Source organism: Leucoraja erinacea, chromosome 36 (genome assembly GCF_028641065.1).
Source record: "Leucoraja erinacea ecotype New England chromosome 36, Leri_hhj_1, whole genome shotgun sequence".
NCBI lineage: Eukaryota > Metazoa > Chordata > Chondrichthyes > Rajiformes > Rajidae > Leucoraja > Leucoraja erinaceus.
This window is the reverse complement of record NC_073412.1, coordinates 13,894,431-13,910,898: the sequence shown is the minus strand read 5'-3', so window position 1 is coordinate 13,910,898 and position 16,468 is coordinate 13,894,431. Positions and strand designations below refer to the sequence as shown.

Below are 16,468 nucleotides of genomic sequence, written 5' to 3'. Positions count from 1 at the left end.
AAACATGAAATTTTCTGATCATTTATGTTGTGCATTTTCACTGTAGATCAGTACAATTTACAGTGATTATATAAATTGGCAAACAAGCTAAATAAACCACCACAAACTGATGGACTTTCTAAATATGCTCAGTTGGATAATGAAAATAAATGTCTTTCTTTTCCTCACTTTCTGCTTCCAACGTCGAAATTCTGAGATATTAGTGTGCAGATTTTAAAGAAAACTACACAGTATAAATTGGTCATGCAGCTGCAACCTTCTCTTCTTGGTAATCATGAACAGTAGTATTTCTATTATAGCTTTACCTAATTCTGCATGTTACGTATGTTTAATAGAGTATCCTTGCACCAGTGTCAATGGAAGCGATCGCTTGTCAATTTCAGTGGCTTCCCATGGTTAATGCACCTGTGTTAGGAGAGCTAATGGTGTCTGATCACTGCAGGGAGTTATATGGAAATAGATTTGTGCCCCTAGACAAGACAAGCCTTGGGGAGCCAATATAGCGGCCCACAAAATCGACTGTGCAACACGGCAATGGGAACGGATCTGTCTGCTTCAGCCTCTAACTTTTTGTGTGTATCTGGAATTCCGGAGTTCCTGAGCCCCATCCGCAGGGGCCAAATTCAGAGACAGGCCCTTGGGTCGCGTAAGTCCCAATGAGGTCGCGATCGCGATCAGCTACCTCACCTGGCCTAGGTGCACCATTTTTGTTGGGACATCCAGGGGGGGAATTCAAGTGCACTCTTGGAATTTTGTCTGGGTTAAAGGAGGTGCCACTAAATCGGTGGTGGACCTGTACTATTTAAATCCAAGACACCATTTTTTCTGCGTGGCCATCTCCAAAGGAAATATTAAGTGGTTCACTAGTTCCGGATTGAAAACGTATTCCAACCAAAACAGCCCATGTAATGCAAATAGTATTCCCAAATTCATCACTCTTGTTATATCCAATAACTGTTGTAGCAGAACTACATGTAGACCCATTTACATTTGACTAACAGCCCTGTATCTCTCACGGTGTATGTTTACTAATGCGCTGCTATTTCTGCTATGATGACAAATTATCCCGTGGTTTATTTTTCACTTTAGGCTGATTTTCACAGGATGGAGACACGGCTGCCGCAGCCAATGAGCATCCGACGTAACTTTTTATCTGGAATTCACATTGAATACAAACAGTCTGCTCACCACAGGAGCCTGCGTGCCCAATTATACTGGTTACAGGTAAACGAGGGAGCTTGTATGTTCAGCGATTCATCAAGTCCTTCTGGCAGTGTTACAGTGTTTTGGACAGGTGCATGGATAGCAAAGATTTAGAGGGATATGGGGAAAACATTGACTAATGGGACTAGTTTAGATTGGGCATCTTGGTCAGCATGGGCAAGTTGGGCTGAAGGGCCTGTCTCTGTGTTGGGCTGAAGGGCCTGTCTCTGTGTTGGACTATTGCTTTGTGAAGGTTGGTTTGCCTTTGGGATTTAGGGCAGCTCACTAGTTGGTCAATTACAGTTTGAGGAGTTAAGACACTTGACAACTAAGGTGGAGATGGAATATTTTACCAGATTGGTCCTTGTCTAAAGTCATGTAGATTTCTTTTGGTGAGAATTTTGTTCAGATAATCAAGTTTGTTACTGATTATTTGATTCAGTATTTTACGCAAGATTCTGATAAGAAAAATGGACCTCCGTATTCCACATGCTGACTCTCCTCTAAGTAAGGTCCTCTGGCATTTTGGACAACTAGTAGAAACAAAGAACTGCAAATGCTGGCTTACAAAAAAAGCCACGCAGTGCTGGAGTAAATCAACGGATCAGGCAGCATCTCTGGAGAAAAGGAACGGGTGACGTTTCGGGTCAGGACCCTTCTGAGAGTTTGCTGAAGGGTCCCAATGTGAAACATCGTCTATCCATGTTTTCCAGAGATGCTGCCTGACCTGCTGAGTTACTTCAACAATTTGTGTGGGTTTTTTTTTTAACAATACATTAGTATTTTTACAATCTACTGCTGTTTTCTCACTGCCCAGTAATTCCAACACAAAGATGCACAATTTCCTCCCTGACACAAAAGTTGTGGCTTTAAGTCACAATGTAATATATATTGTCTAATCTGCATCCTACAGTCATTATCATTAAAATAGATTCTCTATTCAACGTGACAGTATGGGCAGTACTTTTCCTTCAAATGAATATAAACTTCTTTATTTTGTCCAAGTGTGTAGGAAGGAACTGCAGGTGCTGGTTTATACCAAAGATAGACATAAAGTGCTGGAGTAACTCAGTGGGTCAGGCAGCATCTCAGGAGAAAAAGGATGGGTGTCGTTTTGGGTTGGAAGGGATTTGAGTATAAGAGCAGGGAGGTTCTACTACAGTTGTGTGGTCTCACCAAGACCCTGTACCTGGAGTATTGCGTACAGTTTTGGTCTCCTAATCTGAGGAAAGACATTCTTGCTATAGAGGGAGTACAGAGAAGGTTCACCAGACTAATTCCTGGGATGGCAGGACTTTCATATGAAGAACGACTGGATAGACTCGGCTTGTACTCGCTAGAATTTAGAAGATTGAGGGGGGATCTTACAGAAACGTACAAAATTCTTAAGGGGTTGGGCAGGCTAGATGCAGGAAGATTATTCCCGATGTTGGGGAAGTCCAGAACAAGGGGTCACAGTTTAAGGATAAGAGGGAAGTCTTTTAGGACCGAGATGAGAAAAACATTTTTTACACAGAGAGTGGTGAATCTGTGGAATTCTCTGCCACAGAAGACAGTTAAGGCCAGTTCATTGACTATATTTAAGAGGGAGTTAGATGTGGCCCTTGTGGCTAAAGGGATCAGGAGGTATGGAGAGAAGGCAGGTACAGGATACTGAGTTGGATGATCAGCCATGATCATATTGAATTGCGGTGCAGGCTCGAAGGGCCGAATGGCCTGCTCCTGCACCTATTTTCTATGTTTCCATGGAACTCTTCTTCAGACTTAAATTGTTCACGGTTCATTTTTTAAAATGCAATGTAAATATATTTTAATTACTTCCTGAAAATGGTGAAATGTTATGCATCAGTTTGAGGTTGTCATGCCATTTTTGATCTTTGAGATTTTAAAATATTTATGTAGAGTCCATGAGTAATAAACTCTCAACAATCGGTAAAAATAAAAATAATCTGCAGATGTTAGAAATCAGAAGTTAGAAATGTTGGAAAAAGCAGGTCAGACAGCATCTTTGAAAGAGAAAATGTTTCTCCTTTGTCAGAACAATTTGACATGATTACCCCCAGAATTCTCGTTATATTTCTGTAATGGCAGAATAAATTACTTTCAGACTATTTAACTTGTTTTTCTGTGACAGATTGATAATCAGCTGGCCGGAGCGATATTTCCAACAGCATTCTATCCTGTGCTCCCTCCTAAGTCTATCGCATTGGATTCAGGTGAGCTCAGTCAGTGTGTTGTAAAGAACTGCAGATGTTGGTTTAAATCAAAGATAGACACAAAATGCTGGAGTAACTCAGTCAGAAGAAGAGTCTCGACCTGAAACGTAACCCATTCCTTTTCTCCAGAGATGCTGCCTGTCCCACTGAATTACTCCAGCATTGTCAGTCAGTGTGTTTATCTATAAATAACATTATAAATCTTTATATTTTATATTTGCTCTCTTTAGAACCAAAACCATTTGTTGACATAAGTATCATCACAAGATTTAATGAACACAGTCAAGTGACACAGTTCAAGTGAGTAAAATGTCTATACTCCTGGTGGAGTTGTTCAATCTACTGATGCAGTTTTTAAACATTAAATAATCCACATAGTCTGGGGATCTGGATACAGATTGTCCTGTTTATTGTTAATGTGGCCAGACGCTGCGAAGAGCTGGCCAAGTAATTTTACACAGGGACTCATTGAATTTTACTGCAAGTCATTAGGCCCCATAGTTCAATTTAGACTTGCTACACAATCCCCGCTTTCCTTCAGATCGCCCAAACACTTTTCCAGTTCAGATTAGTTCCAATTTAATTTATTGTCACGTGTACCAAGGTACAGTGAAAAGCTTTTGTTGCAGAAAGACATGATTACAATCGATTTTACAATCGAGCCATCCTTTACAGTGTAGGCGATACATGATAAGGGAAGGAACATTTAGGCAGCTGCAAGGTAAAACAACCAGTACTGCCAATCACCCCCCGGACTGAGAAAATCGTTTGCTATGGCCTTCAAGGAAGACGCATTTCGCCTATTTCCAATGACAATTAAAATTGCTGAATCTGATACATCCATAGAATAACTGCCTCACCCTGCTTTGAGCTTCTCCACCCGCTAAGTTTCTCCAGCATTTTTGTCTACAGTCTGATCAAAGATAGTCTGAGTGTCTCCTACGAGATAGATAGTAGGTCAGGACTTCTCTGTGGTTGTGGTAGTATAGTTCAGTTGCCTGATAACAGCTTGGAAGAAACTGTCCCTGTATCTGGAGGTGTGCGTTTTTACAGTTCTATACCTTTTGTCCGATGGGAGATGAGTAATGACTTTACCTCCCCGCCCCCACCACCCCTTGGATGTCTCAGATTAAGGATAAAACTAAGATAGCTTTACAGGACCTTTGGTCAGGCATATTTGGTTAGGATTCATTAATATTTGGAGCATTGAGTGCAGTTCTGGTCATCCCACTACAGGAAGGATGAGTGTGGATTTTAGAAAGGGTGCAGAGGAGGTTTACAGAATGCTGCTTCGATTGGAGGATATTAATTATAAGGAGAGGGTGTTGCCAGGACTAGAGGGTCTGAACTGTAGGGAGACGTTGAGTGGGCTCAGACTCTATTCCTTGGAGCGCAGGAGGATGAGGGGTGATCTTATAGAGGTGTATAAAATCATCAATGGAATAGATTTGGTAGATGCAGAGTCTCTTGCCCAGAGTAGGTGATTCGAGGACCAGAGGACTTAGGTTTAAGGTGAAGAGCAAAAGATTTAATAGGAATCTGAGGGGTAGCTTTTTCACACAAAGGATGGTGGATGTATGGAACAAGCTGTCAGAGGAGGTAGTTGAGGCTGGGACTATCCCAACATTTAAGAAACAGTTAGACAGGTACATGGATAGGACAAGTTTGGTGGGATATGGACCAAATGCAGGCAGCTGGGACTAGTGTAGCTGGGTCATGTTGTCCAGTGTGGGTAAGTTGGGCCGAAAGGCCTGTTTCCACACTGCATCACTATGACTCGATGAGAGCTGAGTGGAGACCCGAGGGGTATATAAAATTATGAGATATGGTAGACACTCCTGAAACTTTTTTCCCCAGGGTGGACATGGCGAGAGAGGTAAAGTTTAAAGGAGAAATGTGGGGCGCTTGTATATGCAGAGGATGGTGGGTGCCAGGGATGGTGGTGGAGGCAGGTATTACAGTGGAGTTTAAAATGCTCACACGGATATGCAGGGAATGGAAGCTTGTGCAGGCAGATGAGAAATATTATCTTGGTAACACGTTTGGTACTGACATTGTGAGGCAAAGGTCCAGTTCCTGGGCTGCACTGTTTGGTGTTCTATTTGCCGGTCACCTCCTTCCCTTCCTGTTATTCAGACAAAAATACTCCGTACTTCCTTGTGCTCTTTAATGGTGTTTATCGACATTCCTCCTGCACTGCCTCTCCATCAGTGTTCAGATGGTGCCCAGTGATAGCCTGCAGCTCACAAGCAATAACTTCTCATTCAAAGGTACACAAAAATGCTGGAGAAACTCAACGGGTGCAGCAGCATCCATAGATAGATGCTGCTGCACCCATTGAGTTTCTCCAGCATTTTTGTGTACCTTCGATTTTCCAGCATCTGCAGTTCCTTCTTAAACGCTTCTCATTCAACGTCGAATTTTGCTGTCAGCAAGGATCTATACCTTGTTCCTATTTATTTCTAGTTGACACCAATATCTAACAGAGTCATTATTCACCTTATACTGCTGATGCCCACTCTGCCTTACAATTACATCTCTGGTCCTCTCCATTACCTTTTTAGTCTAAAACAATCAACAGCTGAGTAGCTGGAAGTTTTCTCCAATTGATTCATTGCAAACCAAATGTAATTTTCTCCATCTTTTATCTTTTTCCCCTGAACCATGTCCCTGTTCCTGACATCTTTCTGTGAATGGATAAGGCCACTAAATGCTGGAAACATTCGGCCGATTGTGAATAGCGTTAATATTTCAGGTTGATAGTTTAATACTGATTTATGTTTGAGGGTGGTGCGGTGGCACACCGGTAGAGTTGTTGCCTCACAGCGCCAGAGACCCGGGTTTGATCCTGACTACAGGTGCTGTCTGTACGGAGTTTGTACGTTCTCCCTGTGACCTGCGTGGATTTTCACCAAGATCTTCGGTTTCCTCCCACACTCCAAAGACGTGCAGGTTTGTAGGTTAATTGGATTGGTATAAATGTAAAATTGTCTCCAGTGTGTGTAGGGCAGTGTTAATGTGTGGGGATCGCTGGTCTGTGCGGACACGGTGGGCCGAAGGGCCTGTTTCCGCGTTGTATCTCAAAACTAATCTTAAGGTCATCTGTTACACCTTTGTGTCACTTTGAGATCTCAATTAAAACAAAACCCATCCAGGTTGGACAGTCAAGACATTGTGATGTGCCCTTATTCTATTCCTGAAGTAGACATTTTGCAAAGTATCTGGATCTTTATTACCAAGCTTTTTTACACAACATCGTTGACTTCATTTCCCTTTCAGATACTTCATGGTCTTGATTCAGGAAATGGCGGTGAAGATTGACCAGGGATTTCTCAACGCACTGATTACACTGTTTACTCCAGCTTCAGACCTGGTGGGAACCCAGAAGGTAAGTTCAGCACAATGATTATTCTTGGTAACGTTGCTGCGTTCACATTCACTCACAATCATCGCGGCACAGCTGCATTAAACAGCTGTTTCATTTTTAGGGTTTTCCTCTTGCTAAAATTGCCCGTTCTATCATTTAGCGCAACTTAAGTGGGTGAAAGGTGTTGCCAATACCTATGAACACAACTTATTTGGCTTCCTAAAGCTCACGGACTCCACCTGAATCTCTTGATGTGGTCATTATTTTAGTTAGTAGGGGTAAAGAAAATGATTGCCGTGACCAGCTTTTTGGGAAATGTAGGTTAACCAAGATGCATGCCAGACTTGAGGGATTACAGGAGTCTCAGGGCTATTTAGCCTTTAGGTGGTGAGTGAAGTCTGCATGGAAAGGAGAGTGCTTTGTTGTTTGTGACGGTGTTCGTCGAGCAGTTGTTGTTGTGAGATGTGAACCAAAACACATTTAGTTCATTATTACGAGGGCACTAAGAGTGCAATGAGTACAGTGTGCAGCCACACTTTTGTAGGAATCCCAACATTGTATACCAGCCCGACTTGAGAGCCAAGATGCTAGGATTTTGTATCTAGGGTCAATGGGAATATTGTGAATCATACCTCCTCCATCCGATCGTCACAGAGACACCACGAAAAGTGCACCTCGAGTCACGGCGCCCCTTTGCCACGCAAGCCCAAGAGCTGCTTTGCACAACACTGGCTGGCGTTTCTAAGGCCGCCTGGGTCAAGACGAGATGGAGAGACCAGTGGAAGTCAGCGGAACCATCTAGGCTACACCAGTACATCAATAACCCCATGGACATACCCTGGCCAGGACCTGCCCCAAAAGCAGTGGACAACCCTCCACCGCTTGAGGACAGGCGTCAGACGCTATGGAGTAGCGATGAAGAGGTGGGGCCTCGAGGACAGCGCCTCCTGTGAGTGTGGGGACCCAACACAGACAGTGGAGAACAGTCACCAGTTGCCCCAAACACCGGCCACCGAATGGTGAACGAGGTCTGATTGACCTGGACGATGACACGTTGGCCTGGCTCGCCTCAACGGAGCTGCAGGTCTAAAAGACACACGACAGAAGAAGAAGAAGAAGAAGAAGGAGTATTGTCATTGAATCATATCCATACTCGTTTAAACACATTTCACATGCAAATTTGTCGCATTCGGCAAGTCAAGTCACTTTTATTTCTGTAGCACATTTAATAAACAACTCTCATTGACCAAAGTGCTTTACATTGGTGGAGGTACTAACGTTATACAACAGTGGTTCATAGATTAAGTACATACATAAATACATACATATAGCCCTCCCTCAAAGGACGTGTTGGCATTCTTGGCATTCTCTGTACAATACCATAGAAACTCAGACAGTTACATATTTTATAGCTTTAAGGTGAGAGGGGCAAAGATTAAAGGAGATGTTCTGGGCAAGTTTTTCAACACAGCGGGTGGTGAGTGCCAGGAACTTGCTGCCAGGAGTGGTGGTGGAGGGAGATACAGTAGTGGCATTTAAGGGACATGTGGATATGCAGATGGTTATGCAGATAATGGAGGATTATGGATGTAGAAACAAAGAACTGCAGATACTGGTTAATGCACAAAGGAACTCAAAGTGCTGGAGTAACTCAGCAAGTCAGGGAGCATATGTGGAGAGAAGGAATGGGTGACATTTCTGATCAAGACCCTTCTTCAGACTGTGACACTTCTTCAAACCAAAGCGTTTGAATCTCAACTCAGCGGGACAGGCAGCATCTCTGGAGAGAAGGAATGGGTTACGTTTCGGGTTGAGACCCTTCTTCGGACTGGTTAGGGATAAGGGAAATGAGAGATATAGACGGTGATATGGAGAGATAAGGAACAATGAATGAAAGATATGCAAAAAAGTAACGATGATAAAGGAAACCGGCCATTGTAAACTGTCTGTAGGGTGAAAATGAGAAACTAGTGCGACTTGGGTGGGGGAGGGATAGAGAGAGAGGGAATGCCGGGGCTACCTGATGTGAGAGAAATCAATATTCATACCACTGGGCTGTAAGCTGCCCAAGCAAAATATGAGATGCTGTTCCTCAAATTTGCGTTTAGCCTTACTCTTGACAATGGAGGAGACTGAGGACAGAAAGGTCTGTGGGAATGGAAAGGAGAAATAAAGGAGAAGGACACTTTAGAGGTGAAAACTATCCTTTGGATGAAACGGTTATAGTAGCACTAATGTAGTGTGGCCATTGCTTAATATTTTAATTGCTTCCTTGCACAATAATTGTATCGCACCAGGAAATGATAAGATTATTTTGTTGTTTCTGGTTTCTTTTGTAGACTAGTTTGATAGACCGAGATATGGAATCGATAAAGGCGGAATTGATAGAAACATCTATAACTGATGCCTCGAGCCTGAGTTTCTTTGAGTATTTTCACATCTCACCAATCAAGGTAAAGGGATTGACTCTTTGTCGATTTGATACAGAATTAAAGTTTGTTTACAGCATCTATGTTTAGTTTAAAGATACAGCGCCGAAACAGGCCCTTCAGCCCACCGTATCTGCACTGACCAATAATGTGAAACTGCATCATCTATTAGTTCAGAGAAGAAGCGTGGAAACAGGCCCTTCAGCCCATCATGTCCTCACCGACCAGCGATCCCTACACAATACAATCCTACACACACAAGGGGCAATTTTCATTTGTACCAAACCAATTAACCTGCAAACTTGTATGTCTTTAGAGTGTGGGAGGAAACTGAAGCTCTCAGAGAAAACCCACGCAGGTCACGGGGAGAAGGTACAAACTCCATACAGACGGCATCAGTAGTCGGTATCAAACCCGGGCCTCTGGCGCTGTAAGGCAGCATCTTTACTGATGCATTGCTGTGCCTCTCAGATAGATTGTATTAATAATATGCTAGTATTAATCTCATTCATATTTGTTTCTCTTTTTGCATAACTGTGTTAATTGTGATAACACAGCTTTGATTTGTTTTCCCTCTTGCATATAAATATTACATTTGTCAGCTGAAGTTTTGTTCTTTATCAAAGTTTGCTCTAGCACTGAAGGCTTTGCCTAAATATTAGAAAATTGAACCGTTGCCACTGATGATTTTTTATTCATTACTTCGAAAGACAGGAAAATTGGAGGCAATGTTATACTTGGCCAGGGTACAATTTCCACATTGCTAACTAAAGCTCAGTCACTAGTGTAATGAAAATTGCTGTTGAATAAATTAATAGAGTTATATAGCATGACCCAACATGCCCATGTCAGCCAAGATGCCCCACCTGCTCATGTTTGGCCTATATCCATGTAAACCTTTCCTATCCATGCTTCTATCCAAATGTATTTTTGGATAAACTAAACTAAACCAATTGTAGAAACAAGGAACTGCAGATGCTGGATTAGACCAAAGATAGACACAAAGTGCTGGAGTAACTCAGTTGGTCAGGCAGCATCTCCGGAGAAAAAGGATGGGTGATGTTATGGGTTGGGACGCTTCCTGGGGGGGGGGGGGGGGGGGGGGTGAATAGATGGAGGCGAGAAAAGTCCATGACCAACCAGAGCTGGACACAAATTACCTCCGGCAAGGCGGTGCCCTGATAGGCCCATTGTTGGCTAGGTATGATCTCAAGGTGTGATCTCAAGAGGGATACAATATGGAGAGCAGTGGAACTGGTAAAATGACTAGGGTGGGGGGAGGGGGGAGGGGAGTGGCCGTTACTTAAAATTGCAGAATTCAATGTTCATGCTGCTGGGTTATAAGCAACCCAAGTGAAATATGAGGTGCTGTTCCACCAATTTGTGTGTGACCTCAATCTGGCTCAATCAGGACAAAGGTCAGAATGGGAAGGGGTTGAAATTGTTGGCAACCAGGAGATCCTGGAGGCAGACTGAGCACAAGTGTCCAGCGAAACAGTCGCCAAGTCTATGTTTGGTCTCGCCAGTGTACAGGACCCAACCAAACTAAATGTTGTTATAGTACCTGCCTTAGCTACTTGCTCTGGCAGCTCATTACATGTACCCACCACTTCTATTAAATCTTTCACCTCTCGCCTGAAACCTATATCCCCTGGTTCTTGATTAATCTAGTAGAAACACGGAACTACAGATGCTGGTTTACACAAAAGGGCACAGGGTTACTCTAGCATTTTGTGTCTATCCTTGTTTCTGCATTTGAATCTGAGAATTATTGAGTTTCCATAAAAATGTCACCTCCACCTTTCTACAAGCTTATCAAAAGCATATTCCTACTGGATTCTATTTGTCGCAAGTTGATTGTAGTCATTCTGTTCTTTTCTAACAGTTGCATCTAAGCTTGTCTTTGGATTCGGGAGGCGAGGAGTCACGAGGTACAAAGCAGGAAGCAATGCGACTCCAGACGATCCATGTTTTGCTCACAAGCATTGGAGCAACATTAACAGACGTTGATGACCTGATCTTTAAGTAAGCAGCTCAAGCTATCCTAACATTTGGGGTAGTTTGTCCCACAATATCTTTTAATGCTGAAATTTGGGGGGATAGCTGTCTGATGAACGTAACTCTATTTATTTTAATACCTTTATAATATTGCAGAAATGTACATGCTGATGAGAAATTAATTTCTCTGCAGTAAACATGCAATTATGGAGGAGTGAACAGCCACATTTGAATTTAATGAGGTAGAAGAACAAATGGAAGAGTTGTACAAGATAAAAGCAGCAATATGGTCAACAGGATAGTACAGAAGTAAAGAAAATGACCACCACGTTTCATTTCTTCAGGGTTGAAATAAAAATCAGTCAAGAAATATTAAACAAAAGAGGTGGAAGTTTAAGGAGAGACAGTAATAAGAGTAACTCAGCAGGACAGGCAGCATCTCTGGAGAGAAGGAATGGGTGACGTTTTGGGCCGAGACCCTTCTTCAGTCTGGTTAGGGATAAGGGAAACGAGAGATATAGACGGTGATGTGGAGAGATAAACAACAGTGAATGAAAGATATGCAAAAAATGGATCTACTGTATCCGTTGTTCAAGATGTGGATTCTTATACATCGGCTGGGCGATCATTTCGCGGAACACCTTCACTCAGCCCGCGTGAACCAACCTGATCTCCCGGTTGCTGGACACTTTAATTCTCCTTCCCATTCCCACACAGACCTTTCTGTCCTCGGTCTCCTCCATTGTCAGAGTGAGGCTAAACACAAAGTAGTGGAACAGCATCTCATACTTTGCTTGGGCATCATACAGCCCAGTGGTATGAATATTGATTTCCCTCACGTCAGGTAGTCCCGGCATTCCCTCTCTCTCTCTCTATCCCTCCCCCACCCAAGTCGCACTAGCTTCGCGTTTTCAGCCTACAAACAGCTAACAATGGCCTGGTTCCTTTATCATCGTTACTTTGTTGCATATTTTTCATTCATTATTCTTTGTCTCTGCACATCACCGTCTATATCTCTCGTTTCCCTTGCCCCTAACCAGTTCGAAGAAGGATCTCGACCCAAAACGTCACCCATTCCTTCTCTCCAGAGATGCTGCCTGTCCCACTGAGTTATTCCAGCATTTTGTGTCTACCTTTGGTTTAAACCAGCATCTGCAGATCCTTCTCACACTGTAAAAAGAGTGACTGGTCTCATCCATGAAGGGTTTTAAACTGCAATTTAAAGGATGAAAGGTGATTTATTTGTTTTGATCGTTGAGACCAAAGTGCTCAATCAGATGGACCACTGAAATAAATGGACTATTGCTTTCAAGTTTCAGCTAAATCTTTGATTTATCTTTCTTGGGATGAGATTCACAATTAGGGACTTCTGAATTGACTTCCCATTAATGTCACCCAATCTGCTAGGTGTCTGGTAAAGTTTTTGTTTTTATTTCAGTTTTTCTGCAGTTGCTTTCTTTTTTATCTTCTGTAAATGTAGAGTAAGGACCAGAGAATGTTGGAGTATTGAAATCTGAAGGAACCAATGGCATGGATAAGGATTTGAGGAGAATAGGAGCCAGTTGAGGCTGAGACGGTGGTTGGGCTGTAGTTAAGATTCAAGTGCCTGGTTGTTGATGAGAAGATGCTGTTCTGGAGCCAGGAGGCAATAGCTCTCAAACTCTTGTACCTTCATCCCAATGGTAGCCGAGAGCGTGGCCAGGCTTGCGTGTTTAGTTTATTGTTGTCATGTGTGTCAAGGTACATTGAGAAGCTTTTGTTGCGTATTATCCTGTCAAAGAGAATATTATACATGATTACAATTAAGCCACCCACAGTATACAGATCAGTGATAAAGGGTACAGCATTTAGTGCAAGATAAAGTCTGAATAAAGATAGTTAAAAGATCTCCACTGAGATATATGGGAGATCAGAACCACACTCTAGATGGAGAGAGGACACCATACTCAATAGATAATATGATAAACAAACAAAAAATATGTCTAATGAATAAAAAACCCACATAGTACAAAACTGTACTACATTCATGAATGAGTGTCCTTAAACATTTGCTGTTACCATTTTCAAAGAAATGAAAGTGATTTTCTTGGGTTCCAGGCTTGCCTTCTTCGAAACTAAATGTCAATTCTACAGGAGAGACCAGTTGATGTTGGCAGCAGGGAGACATTATGGAGAACAAGTAAGTACTTTCTCTCTCCAATTGTCCTGCAGTTTACTTCAACTCTGAGAATGATCACTTAGCTGATGGATAAATGGCCACAGGTGCTGGCATTCCTGATGCTTTCCCCTCATGCCTGCTGTGAGTCAATGCTCTTGGTTAACGTTAGGCCAAACGCGAGTAAATGGGACTAGCTTTGATTGGACAACATGGATGAGTTGGGCCGAAGAGCCTGTTTCCGTGCTGTATAAGTGTGAGAGAAAACTGTTGCGCTTCCTGTCAAACCGTATACTAACCAGTGGGCTCCTCTAATCCATCCATGTGAAGGTAGATGGCACCAAGATTATACTAACTGTTTGTGAGTGGCAGTAGAGCTCTTTCCCTAGTGTAGCATAGAACTAGTGTTTAGGTGATTGCTGGTCGGCACGGACTCGGTGGGCTGAAGGGCCTGTTTCCTCGCTGTATCTCAAAAGTCAACTAAACTAAAGGTAGAAATGCCACATAGACAGCACCAGAGGCCAGGATTTAGACTGGGTCACTGGAATTGAGAGGCAGTCGGGCTGTGTGTGAAACAGCCTTGTCTCTCATAGTGCTCCGGCCTTAAGCCTGGGCAAAAAGCACTAACCAAACCCTCTCCCGCTTCCTCACAGTTTCTCAAGCAAATGTACGTACTTGTTTTGGGGCTGGATGTTCTTGGAAACCCATTTGGCCTCATCAGAGGTCTTTCTGAAGGAGTTGAAGCATTCTTTTATGAACCTTTCCAGGTAAGGCAGTGAAATTGTTATCCAACATTTTGAAAGTTTCTCCATGTTTTAATGCTCATGATACATTGGCGACTGTGATCATTCCAGGGAGCGGTTCAGGGACCAGAGGAATTTGCTGAGGGTTTTGTGATCGGAGTGAGGAGCTTGCTGGGGCACACAGTCGGTAGGTACCAGCTTTCCATTGACTCAGTCTTTGTTTAGATGCACTGCAAAGCTGATGACTATAAGTCCATTATACACCATTACCCTTCCATATCTCTATGTGTCTCCCCTGACACTTAGTCTGAATATGGGTCTTGCCCCGAAATGTCACCCATTCCTTCTATCCAGAGAAGCTGCCTGTCCCACTGAGTTACTCCAGCATCCCTGCAGCTTAAAATGACGATATTCCATACAATTCTATATATTCCATATGATATTCCATACAATTAATAACCCTGCCTATCTTCTTGTCGTTCACAGTTACTGATCTCGCATCTCTGATCTACATCCAGCTCATTAATGTAAATAGACACACAAGCAGGACAGGCAGCATCTCTGGAGAGAAGGAATTGGTCTTAAGAAGGTTCTTGACCCGAAACGTCACCCATTCCTTCTCTCCTGAGTTACTCCAGCACTTTGTATGTCTTTAAATTATTAGCTCTCATTAAGGAGCTCCTCATTTACTTAATAGCATGACAACAGAGATGCTGTCTGTCTCGCTGAGTTACTCCAGCAGTTTGTGTCTATCTTCAGTGTAAACCAGCATCTGCAGTTCCTTCCTACACTATAAAGTCCATATTTTTCGGATAGTTTCAGAATCGGTCATTCACGGATTTGAAACTTGTGTACAGCCCCAACACTGCTGCAGAATAACAATGATCTTATTTATCTCCAGGTGGTGCAGCTGGTGTGGTGTCGAGAATCACCGGCTCAGTTGGCAAAGGTTTGGCTGCTATCACAATGGATAAAGAGTATCAGCAGAAGCGGAGGGAAGAAATGAACCGTCAACCCAAGGACTTTGGAGACAGTTTGGCCAAAGGGGGAAAAGGCCTGATACGGGTAAGTCAAGTTCCTCATATTAAAAGAAAACTCCCTGAAGGGGGGAACTTTATGGACTGTTAATTACAAACATTAGGAACAGCAGTGGAGATGGTCTAGGTCTTTGGTCCAGTTGTGGCATTCGGGGAAACTCTGAATCCTTGCACCATCTCCTGCCTGTCCCGAGTACACTGTGGTTAACTTCTATTCTTCTCCAGTTTACAGTTAATAATCGACGCAGCATAAATTGAAATGTCTACATCTTTAGACCATGGCTGCTGGTTCTCAACTTCACAGCCACCTCGTCTCATATTTAAAAACCTCCATCGCATCCCACCCAGACCCTTTGATTTCTAATTAGTTTAATTTACTTTAGTTTAGAGATGCAGCACAGGAACAGGCCCTTCTGCCCACCGAGTCTGCACCGACCAGCGATCCCCGCACACTAAAACTATATGCTACACACTAGGAACAATTTACAATCCTTACCAAAGCCAATTAATCTACAAACCTGTACGTCTTTGAAGTGTGGGAGGAAACCAGAGCACCCGGGGAATTGTGGTCATGGGGAGAATGTACATAGTATGTACAGACAGCACCTGTAGTCAGGATCGAACCAGGGTGTTTAAGAAGGAACTGCAGATGCTGGAAAATCAAAGGTAGACAGAAGTGCTGGAGAAACTCAGCGGGTGCAGCAGCATCTAAGTAGCCAAGTAGTAAATGTTTGGGGCCAAAACCCTTCTTCAACCCTTCTTCAGAATCAGGGTCTCTGGGTGTAATGCAGCAACTCTACCGCTGAACCACCGTGCTGGAAGGTTACTGCATCTACAAAACTGTAGTGATATTGTAACCACTATCAACCAAACTATGAAGTCTTTCTTGCTGACTATCATTGTAATTGCTTTTGTTGCTTGTCCTTGCTATGAATCCGTATGTGCCCTGACATGCAATGCTGTTTTGAACTGACAAGGTGTAGAGAGTGATGGCCATTGTGACACTCATGACTGACCAGACCAGTCTCACTGGTGTGCATTTATTGTATCTATCATCATGCATACTGTTACACTATGAGCTTCACACGCACAAGAAATGTCATTGCACTCTGGAGGTGCACACATCTGAATCTGCAATTTGCTCTCATAGAATACATGTGTAAAAATACAATTTAGGAAATACAATTCTTCAATCAGGGCCTTCATGTAATGGGCAGGGTGGCACAGTGGTAGAGTTACTGCCTCACAGCGCCAGAGACCCAGGTTCGATCCTGACTACAGGTGCTGTCAGTACGTAGTATATACATTCTCCCCGTGACC

At 43.1% G+C, this 16,468-nt stretch overlaps 1 protein-coding gene across 3 annotated transcripts in view; it reads left to right on the top strand.

The window, feature by feature from the left end:
- The window catches only part of vps13c (vacuolar protein sorting 13 homolog C), a 296,935-nt gene that overhangs the window by 247,373 nt on the left and 33,094 nt on the right, over positions 1-16,468 (top strand). For all 3 annotated transcript variants that reach the window (XM_055662746.1, XM_055662745.1, XM_055662747.1), the window contains 10 exons: positions 1,090-1,224; positions 3,338-3,419; positions 3,650-3,719; positions 6,699-6,807; positions 9,126-9,239; positions 11,101-11,240; positions 13,311-13,392; positions 14,022-14,135; positions 14,223-14,298; positions 15,013-15,176. In XM_055662746.1, the coding sequence (XP_055518721.1) occupies positions 1,090-1,224; positions 3,338-3,419; positions 3,650-3,719; positions 6,699-6,807; positions 9,126-9,239; positions 11,101-11,240; positions 13,311-13,392; positions 14,022-14,135; positions 14,223-14,298; positions 15,013-15,176 (1,086 nt within the window). The remainder of the gene's footprint in view (positions 1-1,089; positions 1,225-3,337; positions 3,420-3,649; positions 3,720-6,698; positions 6,808-9,125; positions 9,240-11,100; positions 11,241-13,310; positions 13,393-14,021; positions 14,136-14,222; positions 14,299-15,012; positions 15,177-16,468) is intronic.